This window comes from Tiliqua scincoides, chromosome 6, assembly GCF_035046505.1.
Source record: "Tiliqua scincoides isolate rTilSci1 chromosome 6, rTilSci1.hap2, whole genome shotgun sequence".
NCBI classification, from domain to species: domain Eukaryota; kingdom Metazoa; phylum Chordata; class Lepidosauria; order Squamata; family Scincidae; genus Tiliqua; species Tiliqua scincoides.
In genome coordinates this window covers 40,338,821-40,362,755 of record NC_089826.1, presented here as the reverse complement: position 1 = coordinate 40,362,755, position 23,935 = coordinate 40,338,821, and the positions used below count along the sequence as shown (strand labels likewise).

Sequence of the window (23,935 nt, the reverse complement as noted above, 5' to 3'; positions counted from 1 at the left end):
CCAAATTCACAGGTTCAGAAACCACAGTTAGATAAAACCATGGGTCCTGAATCTATGAATAGGGAAGCATGACCTATAACAGAACTGAATTTTTAAAAAGCCCCAAAAGACTTTTTGGGGTATAAGACTTGTTTTTAAAGAAATAAACCAGGAAGTACACCACAGCTTAAGACTTGAATTTCACCTCTTGTTCCTTAGAGAAGCATATCATCCCTATGTCACAAGAGTCCACAAAACACAATTGCCTTCTCTTTTGCAAAGCACCCTTAGGAGGTAAGATGTGCTGTATCGAATGTGTATTGAAAAAGGAGAGCAATATTTTTCTCCTGCAAGGTGCTTTGACCTGAATCCCCCCCACCCCGGCCCATGCAGTTGCTTTTATTCCTGAAGGTTAGAGACTGTTTTCAAGGCAAAAAAAGGTCCAGGGGCAGTATGAGTAGAAGTAGCAGGTGGGGAAGTTTCAGGGAGAAAGCAGCTAGCAAGGAAAGGCCTGAACACACCCTTTTCTCCCTCAGTCCAAACCTCCCCTATCTGAGAGCGTTCTGCAGTGGGGAAGGGTCAAGGCAGCTTCAGCTGCTGAAAGCTGCAGTGTCACGTGTAGTTTGCCCTAAAGATGCCATGATTTCCAATGAAATCAGTACATCCAAATGCCTTAGATTTTTTGTTGTTGTTGTTCATCTGACTTTTTGGTGAGGACAAAAGGTCTGAGTTTAAACACAGTCCAGGCAAGAGAACACCAACCTTTACGAAATATATTTGAATCCACGGTGGAAATAGTGTTGCTGCGAGATGGGGGCATGCCCCCTGTAGGGATGCAGTAGCTGCTGTCAGTATCCGAGGCGGTACGGGAGATGCTAGAGGCCTCCACAGGGGAGCGGTCCGAAGGATGATGAGGTTTTGGTGGCCGAGGTGGAGGAATATCTGGAATAGTCTCTAGTTTCGAACTTTGAGCCAATGAGCCTTCTGGAAAAGTTCGTGGAATTTGGTAAGTACTTCCAGGTGTTGGGGGAATGTCATAACTAATGGAGAAATGCCTCATGTGGGCATCAAGAGAAGATATCACAGACGGGGCACTGAAAACATGTTGCTCTCCATCTGCATCAGTCCCAGAAGGAGATGCTTTCGGTAAAACATCATGTGAATAACTCCTTGGCAAATTATAAAGGCTGCCATCTACGGATACCGAGGCAGCTCTTGGTGGTAGAGAGTCATACACGCTTTGCTGTGGAAAAAATCCATTCACAGCATGCTTGTTCAGCGATTGTACAGATGTTTTATGGGAAGGCACATTATCATTGCAGTCTGTTTCAGAAGAGGCAGTTTTTGCTGAATCAGGCTGTGACCTACATGAGAGATGAAAACAAAGAATTTATTGGCAAGTACCAATTATTATAGAAACAAATACTTTGCCAAAAAGAAAAACAAAGAAAGAATATCCACCAAAATAGCAGATCTAAATAGTATGCTGGAATCATTGTGTTTTTATACCTTATGAAATAGGCTCTTCCACCAAATGGAAAAAGAGACTACTTCCTGGAGGTTTCTTTCTCATTCTGGGATCTGAAAGAGCAGTTACCTTAACAGAGAGCTGCATTTCCACACTTTTTCCACATTTCAAGGTACCAGCTGCCCCCCTGCCTTGTAACTGTAACTGTAAGCCAGGGAGGGTCCTGCTAAAGCAGGGGGGCAAGTGGAAGTTGCAGATGGCCCAGGTGACCACTCTATAAATTTGAAATGCTGAGCAATAGCCAAAATATATAAATTTAAGAAAACTCTTTCTGCTACGGAAGGCCTGAAGACCATTTGAGATGTGTCCACTATGTCTTAAGCCAGTGGTCTTTAACCTTTTTCATGCCAAGATCTCAATAAATAGTGAGACTGTCCTCCTCCAAGGAACCAATCTGCTCACTCCCTGCCCCATTTCTCACTACCTCTTGCGCTTTTACAACAATCCTGTGAGGTAGCAGCCTGAGTAGGGCTGGCCTTAGGAGCTATGAGGCAAGACAGTGAGAAGATGCTGTATAGGACTGGATCCAAGCCCTCTCTTGCACAGGTTTTGAAAGGTTGTCACGACCCCCTGAATTAGGCTTTGCAACCCACTGAGGTCACAACCCAGAGGCTGAAGAACACTGTCTTAAGCTAACAAGCTTTCTTTTTTAAATTAAAGACATTCTTTCTACTAAGAACACTATGAACAATTCATCACACTTTGTTCACTTTAGGAATAGTCAAGCATTTCTGTTGTGAAGGGACTGTGATTTGCATTTATCCATTTCATTTACGATGCTAACAATGATTTCAGTAGTAGTTTAATAACAATATTTTGTAGTGCTACAAAAGGGGAAAATCCCATTAAGGCAAGGAACTGGGATTATCTCCAAACTCCTCTCCATGCAGCACTTTGCTTCATGAGGTTCTATTTTGAATGAGGGAAATGGACCAATTGAAAAATCTCCACATACTAGACAGAGAGAAGGAGATGATTTTCTAAAGCTGACCTGGAATTTAAACTCACCCTGATATGAACAGTAGGGTATCCTATCATATGGGGGAGGTTACACAATGTTTGATCTTCTCTGGGGACAAGCAACATTACAAGAGAGATTATTTTAAAGAAAGTGCAGGTCAGGCACTATATCCTTCAGCAATATAAAATAAGTTAATCAATCTTTGATTCCTTTTAAATCACAAGGAGCACACACAAACATTACAAATAACCAGCTCCAGGTCTTGAGCCACAATCTTCTTTGTGTATTTGTGCACTTCAAGCAGTAATTATTTGCACTGCCTGTTACAATTCACAGCACAACATGCAGGACACACACAAATAAATTCTTGCAAGCATATGTTAGCTCTGTGATAAATTTTCCAACACACTTCCCAAACAATTCCCATTACACTCACTGCAAAGGAAGCTTTTTACTTTCAAAATCCTCCAGCAGTAAGTACTCTTCCCCTTCTTCTGAGATAGTGTTAGAGCTGGTTTACAAACGTATGGCAAAAATTGAGAGAGATCAGAATGCAAAATATTGTTTTATGCAAACTATCTAACAGAATGCAAACTATCTATGCAAACTATCTAACAGAAAGATAATTAGATGATGATGAAAAATCTTTGATGAAAATTGTAAATAGTATGTTAAGGTCGGACAGGTGAGTAGTTTGGCCTTCAACAGCATCATGGCCATGTTATGTCCAATGTATAGACCACAGTCCACAGATGGTTAGGGGAACTTAACTACACTGAACTTAACTACACTGAACTGAGATTACACACATTTCACTATTTGCTGGACTGTGGCTGTGTTCATTTGAAACATATAAGAGCGAGGAGGAAAAAAAACAGTAATTACATGCTGGAATGGATTTAAACAGCCATGATGTCAAGAGTTAGATGTCAACACTAAAGGCAAAATGGAATTAACACTAAATTCATTTGCAGCTTAGGGGCTGGGGAAAGACAAGTGAATCGTCAATAGATCCACTGAAAGCTTCTGCTGTGAAAAATTTTCAGATTGAATGCATTCCAGCAACAGCAGCCATCTTTGAAATGGATGCCAAAAGTACTTCTGCGGAAGAAAAGTTAAACATTTACCTTGTCGGTTCAGGCTTCTTGCTTTGACAGTTGATTAGTAACAGATAGTCTTGTGGATCTTCTTGACTAGAGGCAGACTCTAATGGTGGGATGTTAATTAGCTGATATGGAGGAGGTAGGGGTAGTTCTGCTTGTACAGATGGTAGGGAAGTGTTGACAGTTGAGGGTAATTCAGCAGGTGCCTGTAGAGAACTACCAGGTGGCTTCACAGCATCTACAAACACAAATAGATACAGCAGAGTCAACCCCCATTTCATACAATCAACTTGTTTAAATCTGCGCCTAAATTTAAAAAAAGAAAATCACTGCTAATTTTTCTAACGCATTTCCAAATATCACACCATTCCAATTTTTAAAAGTGTTCAAGATCCTTGAAGTCCCTGGTATTTTAGACAACATCCTAATGGTCATCTTTTTGTGGTCCACTTGCTGCTTCCTTGTGGCTGGATCCTGCACTCCACATCTATTTCATCTATATGACGTATTAATATGATTCAATAGACATGACATTAGAATTCTCTTTACCCTTTTAATTATTTATTTGAAATATATCATGGAATCCAATATGTTTTCTTAAAGCTTATCTTGATTTTCAAGGATATTAACAATAATCTTGGTCTATCCACTGTGAAGAGGCAGGGATAAAAAGCTGCACACATCAAAGCACTTCCAACTCTCTTCTTGTTACTACAATGCAAACACTATAGCTGCCTTCAAACAAATAAAAACAGCATTTCTGACATTCCAATGAACACCTGGTTCATTAGGTTACTCAGTTCACTTCATCCAGCTATAATAAGCAAACATTTAAAAACTGAACTAGTTTAAAAACAAAACAAAGAAAAAGACACACATGTCCCGATATAGCAAGGGAGAGGTACTCACAATCCTTGCACAGAACTGGGAACTGTGTGTGCTGATCAGAAGACAGTAATCCAACACAATCCTGATCTCTCTTGTAGCTTATGGTTTGGAAATGCACTTCTGTCTCACAGTGCAGATAAAAAGACCCAAATCCAACCACTATCTTGGGCCAACAGTTATAGCTAGCACATGACTACTGTATTTCTGGATTGGGGCCTGGACATTTCCTCTTGTTTTGAATCTGCCTGCCAGCTAACCTGCATGTTTAATTTCACAAGCAGACAGGCACAGCAATCTTATTTGAAAAGAACGCTTTGCAATAGCAAATGTTCACCTATTTCCCCTTGTTTAGTTATTACCAATATTTTAATGTCCATCCACTTTCAAAATAACCCACAATCCAACTTCAACCAAAGTCAGGATTCACACCCGTTCACAAGAGTTCCTACTACACAGCAAATGATGAGAGGCTATGGAAAGGGATGAATCAGCCGCCAACAAAAGGAATTGTGTAGCTCTGAAATTCATGTTTAGAAATGAGTCACACTGGACATCTGTAGCAAAGCGAACAGTGTGGCTCTGCTTCAGATTGATATCAGGAAGAAAACCTATAGATGTAATAAGAATGGACATTAAGTGCTCGGCCTACCCAATGAAAATGATAAAAGATACATTGTCAGATGCAGTGGAGTGGTAACATCATCAGATACTTGAGTGTTCTTTTATCTACCAAATTGCATAACTTTGTAAAATGCGGAGCCATGATTTCAGAAAACAAAACTTTCGAAAATGGGATACATTTAATCTGTCATGGTTTGGTAGAATATTGTATTAAGATTTCATGAACATTTTCTCTCTCTTTTTGTCATTGGCTCTGTGCATTCCCCAAACATTAATGAACGAAAATTCAAATGTTATAACACTGATTTATTTGAAAAAAGAAGCTACCTAGTATTGGCTTACTACTTGACATCAACCAAGAAATAAAAGAGGATTAGATCCTTTATATACCAAAAATGTTAATGTTGCTAGTTGAATAGAAATGTCCTCCTGCTGGGAGGAGGATGAGAACCACGGTAAATAATGGGGTATTAAACAACTGGCAGCCCAGTCTTAACTAACTTTCCAGCACCAATGCAGATATGCCAATAGGGAGCCTACATTCTGTGGTGGGGGAACAGCCACAGGACACCTGAGGGTAAGGGAATGTTTGTTCCCTTACCTCAGGGTTGTATTGGCACTAGCAGTTTAGTTAGGATTAGGTGTGGGGATGGACTACGCCTTTGAAAGTTCAGATACTATAGAAAATATAGATACAGAAATATATATACAAATGAATGCATATGTATATGAATTCAAATATAGTAAGATTTGGAATTGTCAAGGTCTGGAAGAAATATCAAAGACATGCTACCTATAAGAGTTTCTCTGATTTCATCTGTGATTAACGCCAAAAGATTTCTGGTTATTATTATTATTAAGAATATTTATATGCCACTTTTCAACAAAAACATTCACAAAGCAGTTTATTGACAAAAATCAAAAAAATTAAACGGCTCCCTGTCCCAAAAGGGCTCACAACCTAAAATGATGCAGAAGTAACACCAGCAAACAGCCACTAGAAAAAACACTACACTGAACTGAAAGGGACAGTAACTCTTCCCTTGCTCAACATAAGAGAAGCACCACTTGAAAAGTGCCTCTACCATCTCCTTTTACTACATCCGCTCCAGCCCCCCCGATACAGAAACTGCAGGTATGTGGAAACACTATTTCCATGGCCCTTATGGCCATCCTGCACCCATTTATGTTATTTAGGCCCAAATCCTAACCAACTTTCCAGCACTTGGCATAGAAGTGCCAATGAGATGTCTGCTTCATCCTACAGTTGGGTGGCAATCATGGAGGCTTCCTCAAAGTAAGGGAATGCTTGTTCCCTTACCTCGGAGCTGCATTGCCCTTACATCAGTGCTGGAAAGTGGGTTAGGATTTCACCCTTCGATGCTTACTATGGCTAATTCTTTCTTTCTTTCACAACACGTTATAAGCATGTAAGTTTATAGCATGACACTGAGGGCAGCTTGAACTCTTGAAGAGACTAGATCAAATGTTAACAGGAAGCAGAGAGCAAGGGAGAGGAGAATGATCAGCTAGAGTGGTCAGTTAGAGTGATAGCACTCTAGCCCAGGTCTCTCCTCAATACCTCCCCTTCTGCTATGTCCCCCTCTTCCTTTCCAATTCAAACAGTGGGAAGATGAGCAGTGGAAGCATGTGGGTGAACCCTCCCAATCTGTTGACTGAAGCTGTCTTTAAATGTGGGAATTTAAGAAATACAAGGTGCTGTGCTGATGGTATCTTGTATAAAAATTAAGATATCATATGGATTATAGATTGCATCTTGCTAGCACTGTAATGTGTTAAAATGTTTTACATAATTCCCCCCCCCCCCATGTTTGGAGGACCTATAAAGAACTTAAGCTCCTTTTGAGTGGGGATGAAGAAGCTATTCAGAAAGTTTTAGAAATAAATAGCAGGACGTGAAAGCCAGAGCTCTGTTTTGCTACTTCATCCCAGCACCTGGGATTCAGCAGCATACTCTCTGGACTTGGAGATTCTGTTTATTATTATTATTTATTATTTTATTAATTTATACCCCGCCTTTTTGCCCAACGGGCACACAAGGCGGCTCACAACACTTTAAAAATACAACATTAAAAACAATCATTAAAAACAATTTACAATAATTAAAAAATCTAAAAACAAACAAACAAACCCCGTGGATTTTCATATAAAAAGCAAGAACGCCAGCCAGCCTGTCAATAATTAAAAGCTTTTTGAAATAAAAAGGTCTTCAGTCCACGCCGAAACGTTAGCAACGAGGGAGCAGTTCTCAGTTCTAAGGGGAGGGTATTCCACAGTTCGGGGGCCACCACCAAGAAGGCCCTCTTCCTGGCCGCCGCCCGTCTCACATCTCTTAGTGGCGGCACAGTCAAAAGGGCCCTCCCCAGATGATCTAAGAGCACAGGCAGGATTGTAGGGAAGGAGGCGATCCCTCAAATACCCCGGCCCCGAGCCGTAAAGGGCTTTAAAAGTCAAAACTAGCACCTTGAATTGGACCCAGAACAGAACTGGCAGCCAGTGTAGCCACTGGAGCAACAGCTCGACAGAGTCAAACCAACGTGCCCCAGCAACCACACGAGCAGCCGCATTCTGTACTAGTTGTAATTTCCGGACCGTCTTCAAAGGCAGCCCCACGTACAGCGCATTGCAATAATCTAATCTAGATGTCACTAGGGCATGGGTTACTGTGGCCAGGTCTGCGCAGCTCAGGTACAGTCACAGCTGGTGAATCAGTCGAAGCTGAGCAAAGGCTCCCCTGGCCACCGCCGCCACCTGGGACTCCAGGAGCAGCTGTGGATCCAGGAGAACCCCCAAGCTGCAGACCTGCTCCTTCAGAGGGAGTGCAACCCCATTCAGAGCAGGACGATAGTCCAGCACCTGAGCTGTGGATTTCCGAACCAAGAGCACCTCTGTCTTATCCGGATTTAATTTCAGCTTGTTCACCCACATCCAGCCCCTAACCGCCTCCAGACAGCAATCCAGGACCTCAACCACCTCCTCAGAATCGGGGGAAAGGAGATAAAGCTGGGTGTCATCAGCATACTGATGGCAACCCACTCCAAACCCCCGGATGACCTCTCCCAGCAGCTTCATGTAGATGTTAAAAAGCATGGGGGATAAGATGGAACCCTGTGGCACCCCAAACCTAAGAGGTCGGGGTGCCGAACAGGCATCCCCCAGTACTGTCTTCTGGGATCTGTCAGCCAGGAAGGAGCGGAACCACTTCAAAACAGTGCCTCCAAGCCCCAACCCGGCCAGACGGCCCAGAAGGACACCATGGTCGATGGTGTCGAAAGCCGCCGAGAGGTCAAGCAGGACTAACAGGGTCGCACTCCCCCTGTCCATCCCTCAGCGAAGGTCATCCACCAAGGCGACCAAGGCAGTCTCCGTCCCGAAACCTGGCCTGAAGCCAGATTGGAATGGGTCCAGATAATCCGTTTCCTCCAGTACCCTCTGAAGCTGGGATGCCACCACCCGCTCAATCACCTTGCCCAGGAATGGGATATTTGAGACCGGCTGAAAGTTATTTAAATTAGTGGGATCCAGGGAGGGCTTCTTCAGGAGGGGGAGAACTATCGCCTGCTTCAAGGCAGGCGGGAGCACCCCCTCCCTCAGAGATGAGTTCACCACCCTCCCCGTCCACTCGGCTAGCCCTTCCCGGGCAGCCCTAATTAACCATGCTGGGCATGGGTCGAGCGGGCAAGCAGCAGGTCTCACACTCCAGAGAATCCTGTCCACATCCTCAGGCTCTACAAGCTGGAAAGAATCCCAAATAGCAGAATAGACAGGTGCCCCGGGGACATCACTAGACATGCCCACAGCGGCGTCCAAGTCATGCCGAATCTGATCGACCTTTTCTGCAAAATGTTTTGCGAACTTGTTACAGCGAGCCTCCGTGTATTCCTCCCCACTAGTAGGGGGGCCAGATGTAAAAGGCTATGGACCACACAAAAGAGCTCAGCTGGACAGTTCTCTCTCAGCTGGACGGTTTAGTTCTCTCTCTTTCTCTCTGCACTTTTTCCAAGAGTGGCTCCACAGGTTGGGTCTGGTGGGGTACATGCTGGAGGCCCAATCAACTTTTGAGGCAGTGAGGATCTACTGTTACCACTGTTCCCTACCACCACTTGGTATCGCTGGACCCCATGGAGATGGTTACTGGATAATTGTGGGGAAGCAGCAGCGTATTCCCTTTCATAATTCCCAGATGTCCTGTCCCTCAACACTGTGTTGCAGGCTGTGGCATCTGGAAATTGTCAAATAGCACCACAGTAAGAAAAGATGGTGCATTGCTGCTGCCTGCTCCTGACTGCCACCCAATAAAGTTTCTCATAGGGGCCTCGGCTCACTGATAGTGGGGAGTTAACTTTCCCAGATGGATACCACCTATAGATCCTAGTTAAGAAAGTTAACCTACAAAGGAGCAGCAGATAGGCAAGATTTATTCTTTACTATTATTATTAATTATTAACAGTATTTATATACCACTTTTCAACAGAAAGTTCACAAAGTGGTTTACTGAGAAAATCAAACAAACAACTAATGGCTCCCTGACCCAAAAGGGCTCACAATCTAAAAGGATACAAAAGAACACCAGCAGACAGCCACTAGAATAGCCAGTGCTGGGTGAGGAGGGCCGGTTACTCTCCCCCTGCTAAATAAAAGAAGAGCACCCACTTAAAAAGTGCCTCTTACCCAGTTAGCAGGGGTTAACTACTGCCACTATAGTTGTAGGTGGCAACAAGAAGGAGGACTTAAAAGACACAAGTCCTCCTTCTTGTTGCCACCTACAACTATAGTGGCAGTAGTTAACCCCTGCTAACTGGGTAAGAGGCACTTTTTAAGTGGGTGCTCTTCTTTTATTTCTTCTTTTGTTTTACATAGAAATGCTTGCTGTGTGTTTCTTGTTTAATAATCTTCCTTAACTGAAGAACCAAACGTACAGGCAACCAGACTGCACGCTAGAGGGCAGCTAACAGGAAGCAGGAAATTGTGCCTTCTCAAAGAGGGCCTGATTGGAAGCCTCCGAGGGCTGCAAGTGGCCCCTGGGCCAGGGTTTGGGCACCCTGGTATACAATAAATGGTTATAATCCACTTCCAGACAATCAAACAAAAGAAGTGAAAGTTCAGCTATACCTTTTGCATGGCCCATTCTACAAATACTTAAGCTTGTAACTCCAAAGGAAAATTTTTTCCCTACTTTTATTTTTAAAGCAGCAAGCCCTTCTACAAAAAGGTACCAAAATTAAGACCAAAACACCTATAGGATTGAAGATAGAATTTTTCAATTATTTAATCTGTATGCATGATTACCCAAAATCAACAAATCCTCAAGTATGGTTCATTTCATTTTAAAGACCTGAAGACACATAAGATTAAGTTACAGAAGAATCTGGGCTACCTTCCAATTATTCAGTCTTTCACAAACTGGTCAGGGTTCCTGCAGGATCAGAATAAGAGTCCAACACGAAAAAACTTACCATCTTCAGTAGGGTTGAACCCACAGATGTCACAAATACATCGAACCCACTTATTCATCTCCTCTTCACTATCTGCAACCAAGTAGAAGACTCTGTCTATTGTGTTGATGTCAAAAATATAGCTGTTTTCAAATTCTTTTTTGTTAAACGTCAATCCAGCATCCACTTGTTGACACAAGTTCAAGTCAATGATACGAATTGGTTTCTTGGCATGGTCATTTTTGTAGTATTCCAGTACATCTGGATCTCCTGTCAGTCGACCGCTGCGGAGCACAAACCATCTCCTCTTCCATGCCTGGAAAAGGGAAGTCAGAAAAGATTCAGAAAGTTCATATTTTATACCAGTCTCTTACAGGGCTGGAATTAATTGCAATTGTTATGGTATATCTCCAAACTCTAAAATGCTATTTTAGAATGAAGTATTTCAAAAATATCATGAAATTTTGTTGAATTTGTGGAGCACCTACATAAAGAAGATACAATAGTGGAAGAAGACAAAGGAAACACACAGGTGAAATAAGTGCCATGGTAGCATTTACTTGGAAACTCAGATTCAACTCAGATCACATCTCTTCCCCCTTCTACAAGTCATACTAAAAAAACAAAACCATTATAGATCTCATTCTTTATGGTGTCAGATAGAAATCTTGTATTTCTACCCTTTCCTGATCCAAAAGAAAACCTAATCAATTTTATCCTTCCAGCAGCGAGGCATCACCTTCCCTGAAAGCAGAACAAAAATGCAAACTCTTCATAACATGTCAGAAAGAGTATAGAGCAGAAGTCAGTTGGGCTTCTTTAGACCTGGCTAACCTGTTCTGCAATGACCTATGACAAACACAGCATTAAGAAACTGTACGCCACATATTTCCACTTTAATGGGAAGTATCTGTTTTTTTCAACATAAATTCTTTTTCCCACTAGTGCACAAAAATGCAGATGATAACAGGGTGGAAACAAAGTCACATCCCAATTTCCTGAGCTCTGAGTAGATCTCCTTTTGTTGGTCAAGGACACAACAGAGGTCTTATTTGATGGGCAGCCCAATCCTATCCTGAGCTGGAACAGGCAGACTGACTAGCCTGTGCTATATCCAGTGCTGGGTAGGAGGTGGCTGCTGTGCAACTCGGAGTAAGGGAATTTATATCCCCTTACCCTGTGTGGTGTGGCAGCCACCCCAATAGTGCTACTCAGATCTGTAGCAGCTATTTCTCTGGTGCAGATGCAAGCAGCCCAGTGTAATTCAGGGCCTCTCAGGTGGGGATTAGGAAACAGCCCAGGTCACCCAGGCTGGTCCCACCCAGGCCCAGCCTGCTCACAGGTCCACCTTTCCCCCACCCTGAAACACCCCTGTTCCGCCCTTCCGCTACCCTCCCCAACCCCCACGGGTCTGAATCCAGCACGGGGAGGCCGGCACACAACCTCATTCCAGCCTCTCTGACTCTGGAGTCATCGCAAGCGTGCTTTACTGCACTTTTGAGACACTCCTGGGCCAGCCCAAGGGACTTGTGCTGGCTAAAGACAGGGCTTGGATTGCACCCTCAGTCTTTTTTGAGCCTAGGAGTTGCACTTGCAAGCTTGGAAGGACAAATCCTGCTGGCTGTATGCACTATATTGAAGATACTATTGGCCCTCTGCAGCTCCCAAGAGGGCAACTATGGGAGTAATGTGTTCAAGTGGTACTAAACACACCTGTGTAATGGGGGGGGGGGGTTTAAATACATAATGTCCACAATTAAGCCTGTAATTATGAACCTGTTTAATTCATCATTATTTTAAAAGACAAATTATCAGAGGTAGATTTTTTTACCAAGTGCAACTATCCCAAATGTATCACTTCCTTCCTTAGAAGTTTCGAACACTGAACAGTAAATTTTGGCAGGGGGAAGGAGGGGGAAGAACCAGTCACTACAGGCAGAAACCCTGGACAAAAACTTGCTTCATGATCTGCGTAACAAGGTGCTCATGTCACACCAAATACAGATCATTTGAAAGTTTGCTTTCTAGCGCTGCCCATTAATGGGCTGAAATGATCTGTGTTATTTGCAGCACTAACAGAGACTCTATTCAACCCTAAGATTCAAACATGACTCTCATTGCAGCCAGTGCCATAAATTGATAATCTAAACAGAACTTGTGTTCAGTCCTGCATGCCACAAAATACCAAGTATTTCAAACAGAGACTTGAAGACTACCAACACCTGCTTCTATGTTCCCCCCACTTCCCTCCCCTAGGGATTTTTTTTGCCACATAGTGAAAATGGGAATGTTTATTTCAGTCGCATAATGAGTCACTCTCACTGAAACTGGCACAGGCTATACTCAAAAACAAAAGCAATTCCATAAACTACACACTAATAAGGCAGACACAAAGGTTCTCTGGATTATAGCACAAAAGCACAATTGAACAGCAGAATAAAGCTTGAAGCTAGACAAGAGAACTGACATCAGCACGCGTGCTAATCATAGTACAAAGGCCCTTCTATGTTTTGTCAAGCTGAAAAAGGAGCCCACATAAATCACTCTTTGTTATCTGAAAATATCTGGGATTCTTGAAGCTTGTTCTATTTTTAACGTTTTAGCATTGGCTGCCTGCTGGAAGTTGTACATTGCCTTACTGAGAAGAGCTTCAGGAAGACGTGCTGCATATCCCAGTGAAGAGCATGTCTCCAGTAACTTTGCCTTTCAGTCCTGAAACACTTGGGTTTATGCATAAAGTGAATTCACAAAACATTTATTCTTCCTTCAGCTGTTCTGTTTAGGTTAAGCAGCTCTTAACAGATTGTGTCCTAAGAAAGTTAGTCATGATTAAGCACCACTGAAATCAATGGGACAAGTCAACTGTGTGTAACTTAAGTCCCATTAATTTCAATGAAACTTAGGGTGCAATGCTAACTTGCGCTGGAACAGGCAGGCCAGGAGATCTGCGCTGTATCCAGCGCAAGGTTGGGGTTGACTGCGGCTAAGCCTGAGGCAAGAGGAAACTTTTCCCCTTACCCCAGGTAAAGTGGCAGCAGCCCCAATGGGTCTACTCGGATCCATGCCACCTGACAAGGTGGCACAGATCTGAGCAGCCCAGAGCTGTGCTGTACTGCCCGGAAACAGGGCTAGGATCCAGCATAACTGCTGGAAACTGGCCCCACTTCCCGCTCCCCGCTCGCCCCCAGGAACCCCTTCCGCCTGCCCTCCCCTCCTGGAATGCCTCCTTCCCACCCTCCCCACGCCCCCCCCCAGACCCCTGCACCAGTCGAGTTCAGCCAGCACAAACTTACCTGCTGCTGCTACCGCAGAGGCGGAATCTGGTCTCCATGGGCTAGCACACCTCTGTACAATTTACTCCCACAGAGGTGCAAACATGCTTTACTGCATGTTTTGGAGCCTCATAGACTGGCACGAGGCACGTGCGCCAACCCAGGGCTCAGTTAGGATTGAACCCTTAGTCATTGACTAACTTTCTGGGATATAATCCATGATGTTCTACAACTGGGACACCTGGTGTTGCATCCTGCAGGACAATGTTTAAATGGCTAAAAACAGGCCTTTGCTATAGAAATGTTTTGTTAAAAGGGAGTAATGAAATTATTCAATTCTAACCAGTATCAGTAGGCTGTTGCATCCACAGCCCAAAAATTTAGGCTCAGAATGCAAATCACTGTTAAATCAGTGGCACATTGTAAGCTGTGGTAGACCATCAGCCATGAAACAAATGTCCCCTTACCTCAGGGAAACCTAAAGCAGTCGTGTTGCCCACACTGGATACTGTGGTGGCTGTTTCAGCACAGCTGCATCACAGTGTGGGCAGCCTGGTTAGGATTGGGCTTAAGGCTGCAATCCTATACACTTACCTGAAAGTAGCCTCCTTCTCCTACTGAACAGAATGAAACTTACTTTTGAGTAAATATGCATAGAATTATGCTGCCATAGAGCTTCCACCATTGCAAAAGTCTAAGAATTCAAGGAACAGGATACGTCTACAATCATAGAGCTTTAGGGAGCAATCCTGACTTGCCCTTGGGCTGGCGCAAGTCTTTTGAGCCACCTCAGGAGTTGGTGAAGCCAGTGCAGGGCAAGGAGGCGCACCAACCTCCCTGCACGCCCCGCACCACTTCCCATTGAGCCACTGAGTTGTGCTGGCTGAAAGCAGCCGGTACGGGGTGTTGGGGAGGGAAGGGGGAGAGCGAAACGAAGGCATTCCGAGGCAGGACAGGGGGAGGGTGGGCCAGCCTGTGGGCAGCCCAGGGCCAGGCAGGGGGTGGAGCCATGATCTGGCACTTAACACCACTTGGGCGAACTGGCACAGTGCTGGGCTGCTCGGATCTGTGCCACCTCTTTATGTGGCACAGATTCGAACAGCCCCATTGGGGCTGCAGCTGCACTACCCAGGGTAAGGGGAAGTATTTCCCCTTGCTCTGAGTCGCAGCCAGCCCCAGCCCTCGGTTGGATACAGTGCAGGGCAGCCTGCCTGACTTTTTCCATCATACGTTAGGATTGGGCTGCCCATCTCTCATTGAATGAAAGCAATCTTTTAACACACAATCAGTACAGGATTTTTTTTTGTCCTGAAGTACCTGTGATTAAAATAGACATTTTAAAACTTTTAATGATAAAGAACATCAAAGAACTTCATTTTTTTAAAACTGTTTAAATATCTAGGCTATCATGTTTGTTTTGAGTTCTGCTGACAAGGCCAATTGTTTCAAGAAATACATGTCAGAAAGAACCATTGCCAGGTTGGCCCTAGAGAATGAAAGGCGCAAAACATATTTTTCAGCAAGAGACATTCACTGTATCTGTTCAATGGCAGCAGCTTATTTTTTTTTAATGTCTCAACTCCATTTGCAAAACTTTCACAAATTAAGCATGAAATGTGGAACATCTCCAGTGCACCTTTATACTGTTGCAAAAACATGTGTGCTCGCACCCCCTTAAAGACTTGTTTTTCCAGGAAGCACCATCTTTTCTCAAAGAGGAAAATAAGGAAAAAACAGTCTCAGTGGAAGTTTCCACTCTAGCAGCTATCATCCTGATAATCTGTTCAGAATACACACACGGCCAAAATTTCCTGTTTTGAATCTATTGTCACCATTTGCTAGTCTTGTGTTGGTCAGTTCTAACTTTAGCTTGCTTATACAAACAAAGAAAACATTGAAAACAGAAAAAGCAACGCTGGAGCACTTTGTGCTTCAGCCATTTGAAACAGAATTTGTTCAACTATACTGGAAAAATATGTAAGGAAAAAAAGCATCAGAGAGACAACAGGTAGAAAGCAACAAAAAAAAGTCAGAGAGGTTTACTGCTTTCCAAGTTTACTGTTCTTATTGCCAGATTATATTCCTATCTTGCTGAAAGCAAGGGACCAAATAGAAAATATCTTTATTAACACATGATCTTAAGGATATACCAGGTATCCGATAACGAACTCTATAATAGATTCTGTATTAGAATGCTCCCAGGATGTTATGTATCCCACTCTTCCTGTAATGCAGTCAGATCCAAATGATCTTCTCAATATGCCCAAGATATCCTGCACTATCTTGTAGCAATATGGTCATGCAAAGTGAATCCTTTTTGAATGCCCCAGAAGTCAAATGTTGCCACTGACTTGCTTTTTGCACTGGCTGAGTCAGCTAGGAACCATGGCTCAAGGACTATTTACCCACTCAGTCACCACACTTCAGTCTTTCAGTATGCTGGCTACTGGGATATGAACTAGTTAGCTTTACATTCAGTGAGTCAGCTTGTGTTTCACTTCTGTAAAGCAAGTCAGGATAAGAGGCAAAATGGTTTTCCAACCCCATGAACTGATGGCCAACAAGTGGTCCGGAGCCATTTGCAACAAGGTCAGCCTCCAACTAGCCATTAGGTGCTGTTGTCCCTTTTAGAGGCTTAGAAATAAGATCTCAGCAGTGCTAGTTCCACACCCATTAAATTCTCTCACCCCGCTCAACAACCACCCTCAGATGACACCACCTGCAGTGTTAGCAAAGGGCTAGGGCTTCCAAGAGGCAAATACACTAGAGAGAGGCAGCAAAGCAGTACAAGTTGTTACAAGGTGCTGGTGTTGCATCTTTTTAGATTGTGAGGCCTTTTGGGACAGGGAGCCATTAGTTATTTGATTTTTTTTCTGTAAACTGCTTTGTGAACTTTTTGTTGAAAAGCAGTGTATAAATACTGTTAATAACAAGAAGAAGAAGAAGAAGAAGAAACTACCCTCATCTCATTTTCTTTTTCTCTTCCTCCAGTATGTGGCATCAACAGGCCTCTACTACTTAAAGACAGATGTGGGAAAGACTTGGCTGCCATGACACAGGCATGCCAAGCTGTTCCTAGATTATCAATTGCCCTATTCACTGCTCAATCCCAGAGGCCTCAAAGTTCATGGCAGCAGGCAGATCTCACTCTAATCTACAGATTCATCCTATTTGCATATAACCGGACACAAAGAGGTCCCAGCTACATGGAGAAAACTAAACCACAGATATGCTTACACTGGTATGTATATGGGGTCGGTTCACGTAAGGTGGATCGCTCATAAAAACTGACAATTTTAATTAGGAGAATTATTTGCAATATGGACAGCAGCCCTGTGTTAGCCCAGTCCCTTATGCTAAAGTCACAGGTAGACAATTCTGTCCTGTTCTCTAAAATTAAATGTTTAATTTCTGTTTGCTCTGTGAGCCCCACCACAGTACAGACACATCTTGTCCATTCTCTAAGCCTCTTTTTCAGCTTCTTCTCCGTATCTGTCATTAAAAGCAAACAATCTTTGAAAGGTGTATTTTTTCACTCATCTCTTTGTTTGCCTGTCATTCATTGAAGCTGCTTTGACATCTTGCTTCTTTCTTTATTCATCTGGCCTCTGTTACTGAAACAGCAGTTCTGTAGCCATCACCATATTCCTTTGATGGTGTCCAGTGGTTGACTTTTTAAAAATATCAACCCCGTGCTTTTTGGCTCCTCTTTCAGATGCCTTCCCTCAGGACCTAGCTCTGCCTTCTTAGCACTCATGAATTGCTCCACATGTCCTCTTCACCAGTAATGCCAACTTTTTGTCTACTCCACAACTATTTCACCACACACTTCTAAGTTCAAAAACTCTTCTCTCTGAATAAAATATGCAAGCTTTAGAGCAATCTGCATTCTTTCAGCCTCTGACAATCCAATTTGCTTTTAATTTTTTCTTTTTTATTAAAACTATCCCTTCCCCTTACAGACACAAAAATGTATACATGCAGAACAATGCACACAAGAAAGTTACTGTCAGTTTATGATCAGGTTTTTTTTTGGGGGGGGGGGGGAGAACAGATACTATAGAATTGTCCAACTCATAAAATTGTAGGAAAGATGCCTAATTTACTTTTGCAAAGGTTGACTAGTTTGTACCTTTCTCCTTTTCAATGCTTGCTTTATACACATGCATAAGTTAAATTGGAAATCATGTTAATTGAACTATTTCTTATTTTCTTTAACCAAGCAACACTCTCTTTACAATTATTTGGACTGTAAGCTTGCAAGAAAGGCACATCTTTTTTAATTCTTGTACTGCACCTAGCAATTTTTGGTGCTTTATAAAACAAAACAGTTACATACACACACACAATATGCACTGGAGACTAAATATCGAGAATGTCAAATCCTCATAAGATTTTCCTGCTAGTCTTCTTTCAGTTCACATTCTTTTTTCAGTGCACTGAATTTGTTCTAGAAGCACCAGCAATGGTTACATAACAAACACTGTGTACAAGTTCAGAATCATGTCATTTGGAAGCTTGAGAATATACAATTCAACACCTCAAATCCCAAGACATTAAGCATACTGTAAATAATGTTAATAATAATAATAATAATTAATAATACTGTTTGAATCAGTCAGAAGATATGGGTTTCTTCTTAGAAAAATTACAAAAATTCTCTGCTCTAATTTGATATCTGAAAGGACTTATGCAAACAATGCCATCTGAAAACAATGCCTTCTGAAAAAATGCCATCTAGACTCTTTGCTTAAAGAATACTGTAGTTAACCATAAATATTAAGTTGAACAACACTTTTTGAAAATATATTTAATGTTCCAAGCCTACTTAGTGCCACTAGTTATCTAAATGTGCATGCTTAGTGTTGAATGATTACTACAAAAGCTTAAATGTAAAATCACTAACCTAACAGAATTATTTCCTAGGAAAAGAAAACCAACCCAAATAAAACTAAACATACTTAACATAAGCAAAACTAACTTCACACTTTATTTGCCACTGAAATAGTTCCCACAGATGATCCTGTATTTTTAAGACATTTTTGAGATTGGATAATAAAGTTACCTCTTTTTTGTTTTCAGCCTAGCCACAAATTCCTGACCATTTCAGTAGTTGTGTCTACCCCAAAATAAGCACAGCGTTTGTCTTCCTTGTCAGCTTTCCATCTCGCTATACACCACCCTATTCTAATAACCTTTGACCACAGGAAGCAGACACAATAGACTGAAAATAACAGCAATTGTATGCATTCAAAATGATTTAATGTAAAGGAAAGAGGTACTTATTTTATAGGTGAACACAGATTGTATCCCTACAGACAAATACAAGTCCTGTACTATAGCAAGTAAGGTCATTCATGAACATGCATACACATGTTAGTGCACAATTTGTCCACAAAACTGCATGCCATAACATTTTTTCTGCAAATGTACACAAACCTTCTCTTAGAATGCCTGTATTTTTAAAATTCCACAATTCTGCAAATACCACTGCTGCTACAAACATGGCACATGTTACCATATATTCTTGTAGAAAGGTATTAATTGTTTATAGATATTGCCAATTACATTCTAAAATGAGAGAATGGTTTCGATCCACACAGTTCAGCTCAACTGCTGAAACCAAGCAGGTCTTACTCAATGGAACCACCAAAAATCAGATGCAAGCCAAGATAAACTATTCTGAAAGCAATTCTTAAAGCCTTCTCAGTTCCGTGAGCAGAATGTATTTGGAGAAGTTCAGATCACGGTTTTCACTTCCCTCATCCTGAAACTGAGGCCTACTGTCATAACACCAAGGAATAACAGAAAAAGGATATCCTGCTTAAGTCTCTATCCCTGAGCCCCCTCCCATCACCATGCACGCCTTTAACAGAGACCACAGCACAGCAAACACAGGTGATTTTTTTAACTGATAAACCTTGAGAAGGAAACAAGATTTCAGTGTAAAAAAAAGTTAACACTAGCAAATCAGCCAGGAAATTTATGGTTGAGCAAGTTGGGAAGGATGGCCTGCAAATAAACATGCTGGAAAAACGGAAAAAAGGCAAGGCCACCCTTTGACAGTCTAGTGTATGCTATTTGAGGCACTTGGAGATTCTTCCAAGCTCTGACCCAGTACAACCAACCACAGGCAAGTAAAGAGTTTATTAACAGTACAAGATGGTGGAGAATGGATAATAACAGGAAAGAATAAAACAGTGAGGCCTGAAAAATGGCTTTGCCATGGATGACAGGTAGTGTCAGGGTTTCCATGGACACTGTCGGCTTTACTAGGAAGGACTGTGCCAGCATTACTGGGAGAGGTGCACTGGTGTGGCACTGTCTGGCCAGACTTAGGATATGATACCATCTGTGTGACATTGGTGCAGTGCCCAAATAGGGTAGGGCTGTAAAAGGTAGGGCCAATGGCTCCATGGAAAAGGTTTATCTTGAGGAGGGACATGACGGAAAGAAGAGAAGGGGCAACCTGCAGGTGATCAGCGAAGAGGTTCTTGGCATAAGGGTCAGCAGTGGAGAAGGGGCGGAGCCATTTGTGAAAGCAGAAGACCTTTGGGCAGCTGAGGGGTGGAGCCAGAGGAGCAAAAGTTACAGGCAGGCATGTAGGAGGATATGAGAGCAGAGTAATGTCCGACTCATGTTAATGCAAATCATGGCAAACTTACACAAAGCAGAAGGAGGTAGAAAACACCGAATGAGCTCAACCCTTCCCATGCCCATGTTTTTCTTCCTAGGGGAAAAACACCTGCTTATTCTCAGTTTTTCTTCCAGGAGTTTTCAGAAATAACTACTGCTAGAAGAAAAATGACTCTAAAAAGTCAGGGAAGGGAGTGGGGAAAAAGAAAAGGAGCAGGCTGAGAAAAGGTTCGTCACCTCTCTCCTGACCGTGCTGTGTTTTAAATCACCTCCACCTCTACTGTATTATACACATTCAGTGGCAACCTGTTTCTAACATACAGGTATGCTGACATCATATTTAGTTTGGTGCTGTGGTAGCTGCCTCAGTACTGTGAGTAGCAGGGGAGGAAAACAGACCCATAGTAAGAGTGCTGGATTCAGAAATCAAAGAGCAATAATCACCAGAGATTCAACTACTCTGTTCATAAAGCTGAGCCATGAGGAAAACAGGTTAACTCCAAGAACACAGCAAAATATCACAATGTCTGTTCAGTCATTCATTACATTGATGTCACACTTTACCTCCATCATGGAACTCAAGGTGACCAACCCAGTTTGCATGAATTTATAACCAATCACACACTCCAGACAAGAGTGGGCCTGTTGGGCGAATGACTTTGCACCAACTTCTCTCTCTCTCTCTACTGCATTAACCACAAAACAACCCCACCTCCATTCTAGTTTCTTTAGAATTGAGCATCCTTCAGCTGCAATCCATTGTGCATATATAAACCCTATACATTTGCCCCTCAGGAGCAGCCTGTAGCTGAATTCCCATGAGAGAAACCATTACATGAAAGTACCGTATATTCCATTTTGTATTCAGGCTCCAACTGAGTGTCTTGGCTTCTGTTCAACAGCCTTGAACATCCACTGTGTTTCTGTTATTTGGTCCTAGTCAGCTCAACGGAGGGCAAGCACAGTACAACTTCCATTCTGCAAGAACCACATAAATGTGCGGATATACGCTGAGGCAGGTGAGGAGAGTGATGCACAGGACCCGATTCACAGATCAGGAAATGGTGTGGTATTTTGTGGGTTTTCCTCAATTCCTCAGGCATAACTTTTTAACAAGTCAAGAATGGGAAGCATCTCTGGTACTTAAACTGTGAAAAGTGTTCTGAGACAGTCCACAGGGCAGAAACTGGAACAAAATGTCCAGGTATAATTCAAACATACAAAGCTGACTGAACACTTAATTCAGCAGCCCTGTACGATAAAGTCATTTTGTGTCCATAAACAACAGATTTTGGATTCTGTTTGTTTGCTATAGATACTGCTCTGTTGCTCTAGAATCGGCTATGGATGGCATTCTCTCATGGATGGCTATGGATGGCATTCGGTTTACCCTCTTTAGCTTTATATTTACCTTAGAAACAATTCCCAGTGTCAATTTTCGCTTCTGCCATTTCTTGGGGGCTTCTTGAGGCTAAGGGTTTGGTGCAATGCCAATTATACACATGGTATGTCAATTGGGTTTCTAGGCCAAACACTTGTTCAAACAAAGTGGTAATTAGGGTTTTAGGCTTAGTTAGGTTTAATTCTTAAGAGTCTTGAACATGGTGTGGTTTAAACTTATTTATTACATTTATTTCACTATCTAGTTGTGTAATGGCAGAGACAGAGGGAGAGAAATCAGTTAGTTAAGCCTACATCTCACAGAGGAATAGACATGTGTATATCCACTAAACAATCTTAAAACATATGTTCCACAAAACACAATACAAAGAGCTGCAGCCCTAAGGCTACTGTCAGTCTATTTTCATAAATGATCTTTAAATTGATTTTTTAAAATTTTATTTTCTGCTGCATAATTAAGTGTGTAGGAAGAACTCGCACACATTTTTGATCTGGCAGTACATTCACAACAGATGCATTACCCAACATGATAGAAAAGAACACTTTACTATCAGACAAAACGACACTACACTATATATTTGTTCCCATGTGTAAAACAGCTGCTTCATAACAGAGGGGAGGAGAGGTGTGTGCTTATTTTATTCTTTTTAACAGTCTGATACAAATCTATTTCCCAAATAGTGTAATTTTCAAAGCTTGGTGAATGTAAACAAAGTCACCAAGCAAAAAAAGAAAAAAAGAAGGTATTTTGCTAGAATGATTTGGAAGATATACTTGGATACCACATTCAAATTAGGCACAGTGGACTGGATACCTGAAACATATAACATGCACCTAAATGCATGGATATGTATACCAGGAACGTCAGGTTCAACACCTGTTAAATGAGTACAGCTGATGTGTATCTATACACCCACAGATATCTTCAAGATATGCAAAGTTTCTGCCAGAATCGGCATTATACAGCACACATTTCAACCCCAAACAAAACATGACACATGTTTATCCTCAGCACTGTTACTCATTCCAAGCATTTCTCAATACTGCATCTCTCTTACTCTTAAAACTATGGCTCAAGAAAGTACAGCTCACAACACTTGGCAGCTGGCCTCAATTCTGTGCCTTGTGAATTCTGGCAAAAAAGAAATGACCGTGCAGTTCCTTTGCACTCCTTCATTGGCCGGCTTCTCTAAAAGAACAAACAGATGCTGCCAGCCCAGAAAGCTTGGTTTTCCCAGCTAATCACTAAGGCGCTGCATCTTCTCACACTCCAACCAAGTTTCAGGTTTGGCTGGCCTAAAAAGCTCAGAGATATTTCAGATAGCAACACGCACGCATTTTTAAATTTAAATGCTGGATTCCAGGCTGCATTCCTGAGCTCCCTTTAGCCACAGAAAACCGCTTAGAGGTTAAAATAGATTCTTTGCAGTCCACCCTGGTGATACAAGTCCTCACTTGCTGCCAACTGCACTACCTCACAATAGTATAGCTAGCTCACATGAAGTTGCCATGAAGGTGTCAGTTGCGATTTATCCATTATTGTTCTGAAGAAAGATACCTTGATCTATGAAGCCAAGACTGCCACGGTTGCCTTTGGCCTTGGCGGCATAAATGCAAATCATCCATCAACAACAGTGTCATTAGAACCTTGGAACAGCAGGGGCTGAACATTCCAACAGCTTTAATATGATCACAGGCTAAGCTGCTGTTTGCAGGGCAAGACACTTGGTTCATTTTGGGTACAGTTTTGGCTTACACTGCGTACAGCACATTTGCCCTGAGTTGACTGTTCCCTGTTTTTGAATCCAACTCTAAATTTCATTTTTCTGTGATGACTGCTGAGGCACTGCCTCTTCAAATACAGCAGAGTTCAAGCAACAAATAAATACGGAATGCTGTCTGGTATCTTATATTGTCTCTTCCATTGATTCTCTTTCACCACCCTTACGATGTTTATTTATTGCTATGCCACATAACATCCTTGTTGCTCTAAACCAGTGGTTCTCAAATTGGTCTCTGGAGCCCGTCACACTCCTTATCAGAGTCTCAGGGAGCCACAATGGCACATTCGTGAAATCTTGGAGAACTCC

At 42.4% G+C, this 23,935-nt stretch overlaps 1 protein-coding gene across 4 annotated transcripts in view; it reads right to left on the bottom strand.

The window, feature by feature from the left end:
• Positions 1–23,935, bottom strand: part of GAB1 (GRB2 associated binding protein 1) — a 91,572-nt gene that overhangs the window by 19,516 nt on the left and 48,121 nt on the right. For 2 of the 4 annotated variants that reach the window (XM_066632020.1, XM_066632022.1), the window contains exons 2-5: positions 10,558–10,852; positions 3,596–3,809; positions 2,905–2,979; positions 742–1,343 (exon numbers count right to left, since the gene is read on the bottom strand). In XM_066632020.1, the coding sequence (XP_066488117.1) occupies positions 742–1,343; positions 2,905–2,979; positions 3,596–3,809; positions 10,558–10,852 (1,186 nt within the window). The remainder of the gene's footprint in view (positions 1–741; positions 1,344–2,904; positions 2,980–3,595; positions 3,810–10,557; positions 10,853–23,935) is intronic. The other 2 variants (XM_066632021.1, XM_066632023.1) reach the window with 1 other exon arrangement.